Genomic DNA, 9,428 nt, shown 5'->3' on the forward strand with positions numbered 1-9,428 from the left:
CCTGTTTTAATACACATGTTAATGTTACATGCAAAATCGCCAATTACCATTTCCTCTACCTCGGAGGCCTCTGTCACCGCCAGAATTTTCTGGCTCCCGTTCAATATATTGCACAGTCCCGCAGGAATGCTTCTCACAGCCTGTAATAATACACATGTTAATTTAAAATGCTAAATTACCAATGACCATTTCCTTGGCCGAGGAGGCCTCGGTCGCCGCCAGAATTTTCGGGCTCCCTGCTCAATATATTACAGAGTCCCGCAGGCCTGTTTCAGGAAGAATACACATAGTCAGAGAGCCGAAAATTTGCCGAAGTGTGGAAGCCTGGGTTACTAACAGATTACCATAGGCACTGGCTGCAATATTTACGATGTTTTTTTTTCCCTCCAGAGACACCACTACCCCCTATTAACCCAAAATGGGCCTTGCCATGGGTTGATGCGGAGCCTGAGCGCCGAGCGTATTTGCGGCCGCGGAGGCCTCCGTCGACGCCAGAATTTTCTGGCTCCCCGCTCAATATATTGCACAGTCCCGCAGGAATGCTTCTCACAGCCTGTAATAATACACATGTTAATTTAACAGGCAAAATCACCAATAACCATTTCCTCGGCCGCGGAGGCCTCGTGCGCCGCCAGAATTTTCTGTCTCCCCGCTCAATATATTGCAATTCCCCGCAGGATGGCTTCTTCCAGCCTTTGTTAATACAAATGCAAAATCAGCAATGACCATTTCCTCGGCGGCGGAGGACACGCTCGCCGCAGAATTTTCTGGCTCCCCGCTCAATATATTTCAGAGTCCCGCAGGCTTGCTTCTTCCAGCCTGTGTTAATACACGTGTTAATTTAACAAGCAAAAACACCATTGACCATTTTCTCGGCCTCGGAGGCCTCGGTCGCCGACAGAATTTTCTGGCTCCCCGCTCAATATATTGCACAGTCCCGCAGGCCTGTTAATCCCAGCCTGTGTTAATACACATGTAAATTTTACATGCAAATTCACCAATGACCATTTCCTCGGTCGCGGAGGCCTCTGTCGCCTCCAGAATTTTCTAACTCCCCGCTCAATATATTAAAGAGTCCCGCAGGTCTGTCTCCAGCGGAATACACACAGTACGAGAGCCGAACATTTGCCGGAGTGTGGAGGCCTGGGTTACCAACAGATTGCAATAGGCTCTGGCTGCAATATTTACCATGTATTTTTTTCCTCCAGAGACACCACTACACGCTTAATAACCCAAAATGAGCCTTGCCATGGGTAGATATCGGAGCCCGAGCGCCGAGCGTTTTACTTGCTGCGGAGGCCTCGGTCGCCGCGAGAATTTCTCCGGCCCCTGCTCGCAATGTTTCCAAGTCCAGAATGCCTGCTTCTGTAGGAATATGCAGAAACCGAGGGCCCGATATTTTGCTGTTGTGTGGAGACCTCGGTCGCCGCCATATTCATCTAGTGCCAGCCTGTGTTAATACACATGTTAATGTTACATGCAAAATTGCCAATTACCATTTCCTCTACTTCGGAGGCCTCTGTCGCCGCCAGAATTTTCTGGCTCCCGCTCAATATATTGCCGAGTCCCGCAGGCCTGCTTCTCCCAGCATGTTTTAGTACACATGTAAATTTTACATGCAAAATCACCAATGGATATTTCCTCGGCCGCGGAGGTCTCGCTCGCCGCAGAATTTTCAGGCTCCCCAATCAATATATTGCAGTGTCCCACAGGCTTGCTTCTCCCAGCCTTTGTTAATATACATGTTAATTTAACATGCTAAATCACCAATGACCATTTCCTCGGCTGCGGAGGCCTCTGTCGCCGCTATAATTTTCTGGCTCCCTGATCAATATATTGCAGATTCCCGCAGGATTGCTTCTCCCAGCCTGTGTTAATACACATGTTAATTTAACATGCAAAATCATTAATGACCATTTCCTCAGCTGCGGAGGATTTGGTCGCCGCCCGAATATTCTGGCTTCCTGCTCAATATATTACAGAGTCCCGCAGACCTGTTTCAAGAGGAATACACATAGTCAGAGAGCCGAAAATTTGCCGAAGTGTTGAGGCCTGGGTTACCAACAGATTACCATAGGCACTGGCTGCAATATTTACCATGTTTTTTTTCCCTCCAGAGTTACCACTACCCCCTATTAACCCAAAATGGGCCTTGCCATGGGTTGATGCGGAGCCTGAGCGCCGAGCGTATTTGCGGCTGCGGAGGCCTCGGTCGAAGCCAGAATTTTCTGGTTCCCCGCTCAACATATTGCAGAGTCCTGCAGGCCTGCTTCTCACAGCCTGTCTAATACACGTGTTAATTTTACATGCAAAATCACCAATGACATTTACTCGGCCGCGTAGGCCCTGGTCGCCGCCAGAATTTTCTGGCTCCCCGCTCAATATATTGCAGAGTCCCGCAGGCTTGCTTCTTCCAGCTTGTGTTACTACAGATGTTAATTTAACATGCAAAATCACCAATGACCATTTCCTCGGCCGCGGAGGCCTCTGTCGCCGCCAGAATTTTCTAACTCCCCGCTCAATATATTACAGAGTCCCGCAGGCCTGTCTCCAGAGGAATACACACAGAACGAGAGCCGAAAATTTGCCAGGGTGTGGAGGCCTGGGTTACCAACAGATTGCAATAGGCTCTGGCTGCAATATTTACCATGTATTTTTTCCCTCCCGAGACACCACTACCCCCTTAATAACCCAAAATGGGCCTTGCCATGGGTAGACGCGGAGCCCGAAAGCCGAACGTTTTCCTTGCCGCGGAGGCCTCGGTCGCCGCGAGAATTTCTCCGGCTCCTGCTCGAAATGTTTCCAAGTCCAGAATGCCTGCTTCTGTAGGAATATGCAAAAACCGAGGGCCCGATATTTTGCTGGTGTGTGGAGGCCTCAGCGCCGCCATATTCATCTCGTGCCAGCCTGTGTTAATACACATCTTAATGTTACATGCAAAATCGCCAATGATCATTTCCCCGGTCGCGGAGACCTTGGTCGGCGCCAGTATTTTCTGGCTCCCCGCACAATATATTGCAGTGCCCCGCAGGCTTGTTTTTTCCAGCCTGTGTTACTAACCATGTAAATTTAACATGCAAAATCGCCAATTACCATTTCCTCGGCCTCGGAGGCCTCTGTTGCCGCCAGAATTTTCTGGCTCCCGCTCAATATATTGCAGAGACCCGCAGGCTTTGTTCTTACAGCCTGTGTTGATACACATGTTAATTTAAAATGCTAAATCACCAATGACCATTTCTTCGGCCGAGGAGGCCTCGATCGCCGCCAGAATTTTCGGGCTCCCTGCTCAATATATTGCAGATTCCCGCAGGCCTGCTTCTCCCAGCCTGTGTTAATACACATGCAAATTGTACTTGCAAAATCACCAATGACCATTTCCTCGGCCGCGGAGACCTCGATCGCCGGGTGAATTTTCTGGCTCCCGCATGAATATTTTCTAAGTCCCGATTCGCTATTACAGGCAGGCGCACGGAGACCGAGGGGCGGGAATTCGCCGGGTAGGTGTGCCTTCCGTCGCCGAGACATTTTCCTTTTGGTTGGAAACAGTATTTCACATGTTAATTTTTTTTCCTCGGGTCACCACTACCCCCTATATAACCCAAAATGGGCCTTTCATCGGGTGCGCATAAAGCCCGAGCGCGGGCGTTTTTCTCGGCCGCCGAGGCCTCGATCGCAGGGAGAAATTTTACAGCTCCCCGCTCGAAATTTTCAAAGTCACAATTCGCTTACAACCACGAACGGGGTGGTTTTCGTTCGTGGTTGTTTTCGTTAGTGGTTGTTTCCCATTCGTGGTTGTTTTTGTTCGTTTTTGTTTTCGTTCGGGGTTGTTTTCGTTCGTGGTTGTTTTCGTTCGTGGTTGTTTTCGTTCGTGGTATTTTTTGTTCGTGGTTGTTTCCCGTTCGTGGGTTGCCTTTAGTCGCCGATACATTTTCCTATTGCCTGGCAGCAGTATTTCACATGCTAACTTTTCCCCCTCGGGACACCACTACCCCCTATATAACCCAAAACGGGCCTTGCGAAGGGGGCACGCGGAGCCCGGGCGCCGAGCGTTTTCCCGGCCGCAGAGGCCTCGGTCGTCGCCAGAATTTTCTGGCTCCCCGCTCAATATATTACAGAGTCCCGCAGGCCTGCTTCTCCCAGCCTGTTGTCATGTCCAACAGTTTGGCCTTGGCTGGTATGATAGCACAAGCCCCAAGTGCGCAACCCATCCTACACAATCCATGGGGAGGAAAGTTAGTTCGCCACCTGCCCCTAGATGGCAGACAAAGGGGAATGTAAATTAAGGAAACTTTGTCTACCTGACCAGCCTAATTCATGACAAATATGTAAATACCCAGTGTTGTATCAAGAAACCTTTAAATTATACAAGTGAATGTAAATAGTATTGTAATTCTAATATGTATGCACAGGAAGGGTACAGATGTGCCCTCCCTGATGAATATGTACATACATTGTATATTTACTCTGGCTGAGCTGTGCCAGTCAGAAAGCTCTTCCCAGTAATTTCTAGGTAGATGGAGTGCTCTGGTTTCCCTTTAAAGGCATAGAATTGTTCAGGGGAATTTTTGCAAGCTATTTGAAGCAATTCAGTGCACTTTTGGCCTTATACTAACTGATTTCCTTTCAGCGATTTTAGCGAGCCGCCGAGACCTGCTGCTGCAAGTTCCTGAGTCGACCACCAGGAGTGCTCTTGTCGTAGATCTAGCTCTTAGCACCTAGATCCTCTTCTTGTGAGTGCTGTGCGCTACCGAATCGTAGCCTATAGGGAAGGTTGAGGAGGGGGGGGGGGGGTCTGGAATGGATCCCCACCCGACGACGCCGAACCTGGGCGGTGGCGATCTCGGTCCGAGGCCTTCGGCCGAAGCCACCATGTTGACCGACCGACCAACACCGACGAAAACTTATGGACGACCGGCAAAAGCAACTGCATCTTCGCAACCATCAACGACGAAGCCGACCGCGCCTGGTGTGGCGGCCTCTTCCGCATCGGGGGGGTGGTCTCTGCCTTCGCCCTCGGCACCGGCGGGGGTCCGCCCCCAGAGCGCCAACATCAATGACAGCGACTCGAAACACCTCGCCGGCATCGACCTGTCCACTATTCCGACTGCTACCTTGTCTCCTACTCTGTCCGTCTACACCACTACCACCACCACTGCCTCTATCACCTCGCCCATCGTGACTGCCGCTCCCTCCTTACTTATTCTCGTCGTTGACGCGCCTGTGGACCCCATGGACACCGCCGCTCCAGCTACTTCAGACGACGACTTTGGGTTCGTGAAGCCTCGGAAGACCACCAAGCGGCCTCTCCGCAACCTCAGCCATCCACGTCTCAGCAGCCTGCCACCTCTGCTCCGTCTGCACCTAAGCCGCCTCGCATGCCACCCATTGGCATTCGCTCCTCGCCGACCGCTCAACCCTTCCTCCACATCAAACACCTGCATTCCTTGCTCACCGGTCCACTCACCGCCACCTCCATTAACGACCGTACGTCTTTCTACACCGCTAATCCTCACGACCATCAGTTCCTCTTCGACCACCTCAAGAGACATGGCTACCAGCCCTACACCCACCTGCGTCCCGACGAGCGCACCGACCGTGTTGTGGTCAAGCGCCTGCCCTCCTCCACCACCGCGGACGAGGTCAAGGAGGCTCTCCTGGACCTCGGCCTCCCAGTGGGCACCGTCTTGCCGCTCCGCACCTCCGCCGACTCAACAACCCGGCCCTTCCTCGTCTGCACCAACGGACTAGGGGAGGCATCAGTTCCTCAAACTGAAGACGCTAGGCTGCTGGGTGGTGACCGTAGAGCGCTACCTGGGCTCTGGGAGGGTACCCCAGTGCTATCGGTGCTAGTCCACCGGACATCCATCGACACGCTGCGAGCAGGACCCCAGGTGTTTCAAATGCGCTGGGCACCACTGGTCGCGAGACTGCACCTCTACGACTAAAAAGTGTGTCAATTGCGACGGGCCGCACTTTGCTACCTCGACGGACTGCCGTGTCATTCAGGCATACATCCGACGACACCCGCCGTGTCCTGCTGACCCGACGATGACGACCGACGCTCCGCGACCGTCTGCTCCGCTCCCTTCTTACGTTCGGACTTCCCCGGCCCTGAGGACTCCTGCTTGGCAGAGCCGCGACCCGCCTTCCTCCTCTTCCCGGGCACCACCTCATGCTCACCTCACCTCATCCTCTTCGCAGAGGCCACCCGCCACGTCATCCACTTCCACTCGCCCCGCCGATGCCGACTCAGACGACACTTCGCTGACATCCAGGTTGAGGGAACTCATCACGCTCATCCGCCACTTCCTGCCACTCATCCGCCAGGTCCTGACGGCGCTTTCCCGTGCCCAGACCCCATCGGAGAAATTTGAGGTGCTCCTCCAAGCCCTCCTAAATTTCTTTAATGAATCACGCCCCACCCCTTAGTATCCTTATCTAAAACACCTTCTCCCTTCCTCCCAAACTCCATGATCTTCTCCACCTTCTCCGGGTGCATTCTCCCGATGTCGTGTTCCTCGCAGAAACCTGGCTCGACCCCCCCACACCCCTCCATATTCCGGGGTACGCCATTCACCGCGCCGATCGTGATGGTCGTGGCGGAGGGTTGGCGTTACTCCCCGCGCTACCTTGTCCCACCATCGTCGTCTCGTTCCGTCTTCCCCCGCGGCCGAGGCTGTCGCCGTGCGTTTGCATGGTTTTCCGTACTCCCTGACTTTGGTCTCCCTCTATCTCCCGCCCCAATTCCCCTTCCCTACCGACGACATTGTGGCCCTCGGGCGGCTCGACGCCCACGTCGTGCTGGCCGGGGACTACAATGCGACCCATCCTTTTTGGGGCTGCGCTGCCGCGAACCAGCGGGGCAGCTCCCTCCGTCAATTCCTCCGGCGTACTCACCTTTCTCTTTACGCACCACCCACACCGACCTTCTATCCGGCCCAGCGCCATCGCCGCCCCAGTGTCATCGACCTCGCTCTCTCATCACCCCTTCCCATCATTTCTCACCTTCGCACCATCACCGCCGGTACTTCCGACCACTTGCCTGTCCTCGGCTCGCTCCACTTCTTTCCTCACACCAACCCTCACCTCCCCCGGTATGACTTCATCCAAGCCGACTGGTATGGCTTCCAGGATTCACTCTCCGATGCTCTGGACCTCACGCTTACCTTCGCCACTCCTGCTCAACTCGACGACCGAGTCCTCTACTTTTCCGACGCCATCTCTACAGCCGCTTCTTCTCACATTCCGCTCGCGCCTCCGCGCCCTCTCATCGTCCCCTTCCCGCCGTATCTCCATGACGCCGTGTCCTTGCGCAATCGCTTCTGTGGTCGCTGGCAGGCGAGCCGCTCCCCGCTGCATCACCGGGTTTACCTGGTGCTACGGGGGTGGTGCCGCCGGTTGATCGCGGGGTGGAGGGCCCGACTGGAGGCGCGGCGCCTCGGCTCCCTCACCGCTACCTCTGGCTCTCTGTGGTCTTACATCCGTCGCCTTCGTTCCGTCCGTGCCTCCATCCCTCCCCTCACTCTTCCTGTCGGGGTGGCGGAGAGGGCTTCGGAGCGGTCCGAGGCGGTCGCCGCCTACCTCGCCACCACCTTCGCCTCCGCCCCCCACCCCACCTTGTCGTTGGAGTCCTCGGACGATGATGATGCTCCTTCCCCCTTGTCCCGTCACGTCACTCTCCCCCTCCTCCCTGATGCCCTGCCCTTCCCGCTTGCCACACCTTCTGAAGTCACCTCTTTGCTCTCCCGTCTCAAGTTTCGTTCGGCCCCTGGCTCCGACTCCATTCCCACCCTGTTCTACGCCATCTTCCCCGTAAAGCCACTGCTTTTCTCACTCGCATCATTAACGCCATGTTCATCCTCTGCCATTTTCCGTCTCCTTGGAAACTCGCCATCGTCTCGCCCATCCCCAAGCCCGGCAAGCCTTCATCCTTACCTTCCTCCTACCGTCCTATCTCTCTTCTCCCCATCCTCTCCAAGATCGCCGAGAGAGTCATCCACCGGCGCCTTTTTCTTCAAGTCAACACCCTTCACCTGCTCCCACATCACCAGTTCGGTTTCCGCCCCCGTCATTCCACCACCCACGCCATTGCTCGTGTGGAACTCCTGTTGGTGCAGGGGTTCGCCAGGAGGCAACACACGGGCATGGTGCTCTTGGACCTGGCCCGTGCATTCGACTCCGTTCTGCATTCCCAACTCATCTCTCGCCTCTCCGCCATCGGTCTTCCGCCGCACCTGGTCCGTCTCCTCTTCTCGTTCCTGGGGGGTCGCTCTTTCCGGGTTCGAGTAGAGGGGATGCTTTCCGCACCCCGGCCCATTCTCGCCGGCGTCCCCCAGGGCGCCATTCTCTCGCCTCTCCTGTTCGCCCTCCCCATTTCCGACTTGCAGCCTCTGCCTGGGACCTACCTGGTGCAGTACGCCAACGATACCTGTCTCCTCGCCTCCTCTGTCTCCGAGCGGCTGCTCGGCGGCCGCCTTGCCCGCAGACTCACCTCACTCAACGCCCAGTTCCTTGCGCACGGCATCGGCTTGAATCACTCCAAATCACGCTCTATCATTTTCTCCCGTCTTCATCCTCACCAGGACCGCCCCCCCGCCCCCCGCATCACCACCGTAGTCGTCCCCTGGTCGCCCACCCTCCGCTATCTCGGGGTCACCCTCGATCGTTCGTTCACTTTTCTTCCGCACCTGGAATCCGTCCGCACCAAGTCCCGCGCCATCTTGGCCCAGCTGGCCACCGTACTCAGACCGTCCTCCGCCGTTCCGCTCCCAGTTCGCCTCACCGCATATCGCTCATATGTCATCTCACATTTCATCTTCGCCTGCCCGGTCTGGGTTCACTTATCTCGTTCCAACCTTCGCCCTGTCACGTGCTCATATTTTCTTGGTGCCCGCCTTCTCCTCGGCCTCCCTCGCGCCACGCTCCGCCAGACACTGTTGGACAGGACGGGACTTCCGCACCTCCACCACCTGCTCTGTCAGACGACCGACACTTTCCTCCGTCGTTGCCGACGTAGCGACAATCCGTACATTCGGCAGCTGGCGGAGCCGCCGCCCGACGCACCGCACCCACGACGTCCGCTTTTCAGTTACGATCACTTACTTGACGAAGGACAGCCGGTTGACGTAGACGCGGCCGGTGGACCAGACAGATGACCCTGGGGCCTCCACGCCGACTGGTAGCACTGTGGGAACCCCATCCTCCTCGGCGCCGCCATGATGATCTTCTCTCCGCTGTTCCGCGCCGGCCCATCAACGGCGCGGCACCATCCGAGCCCTGAGGACCCCCCAGCAGCCGTGAAGAACTCGCCCATCAATAAGTAGCTGAGCATCAAGGACGACCTCGTCGGGGAAGCTCTGCTTTGTTGTGTGACGTGTGTGTCACGTCACATTTGGTGGCGGTTATTTTTGTGTACTGGCGCAGTGTTA

General features: G+C 55.5%; 1 protein-coding gene across 1 annotated transcript; it reads right to left on the reverse strand.

Moving 5' to 3' along the window:
• Positions 1 to 7,377: 7,377 nt before the first annotated feature.
• Positions 7,378 to 8,803, reverse strand: LOC134539263 (uncharacterized). The gene is made up of 4 exons (XM_063381086.1): positions 8,783 to 8,803; positions 8,580 to 8,687; positions 7,936 to 8,474; positions 7,378 to 7,720 (listed from the first exon to the last, which is right to left on the reverse strand). The coding sequence occupies exons 1-4, from the start codon at positions 8,801 to 8,803 to the stop codon at positions 7,378 to 7,380; spliced, it is 1,011 nt and encodes a 336-aa protein (XP_063237156.1).
• Positions 8,804 to 9,428: the final 625 nt, after the last annotated feature.

Source organism: Bacillus rossius, chromosome 15, assembly GCF_032445375.1.
Source record: "Bacillus rossius redtenbacheri isolate Brsri chromosome 15, Brsri_v3, whole genome shotgun sequence".
Lineage (NCBI taxonomy): Eukaryota > Metazoa > Arthropoda > Insecta > Phasmatodea > Bacillidae > Bacillus > Bacillus rossius.

Excerpts from the sequence above, each read along its gene's own strand:
- LOC134539263 (XM_063381086.1), bottom strand. The coding sequence starts at position 8,803 with ATGACATATGAGCGATATGCG. Across the intron at positions 8,688-8,782 it reads TGACATATGAGCGATATGCG|GTGCGGAAGAAAAGTGAACG; the intron begins GTGAGGCGAACT and ends GACGGATTCCAG. Across the intron at positions 7,721-7,935 it reads GATAGGACGGTAGGAGGAAG|GTGTGGCAAGCGGGAAGGGC; the intron begins GTAAGGATGAAG and ends TGACTTCAGAAG.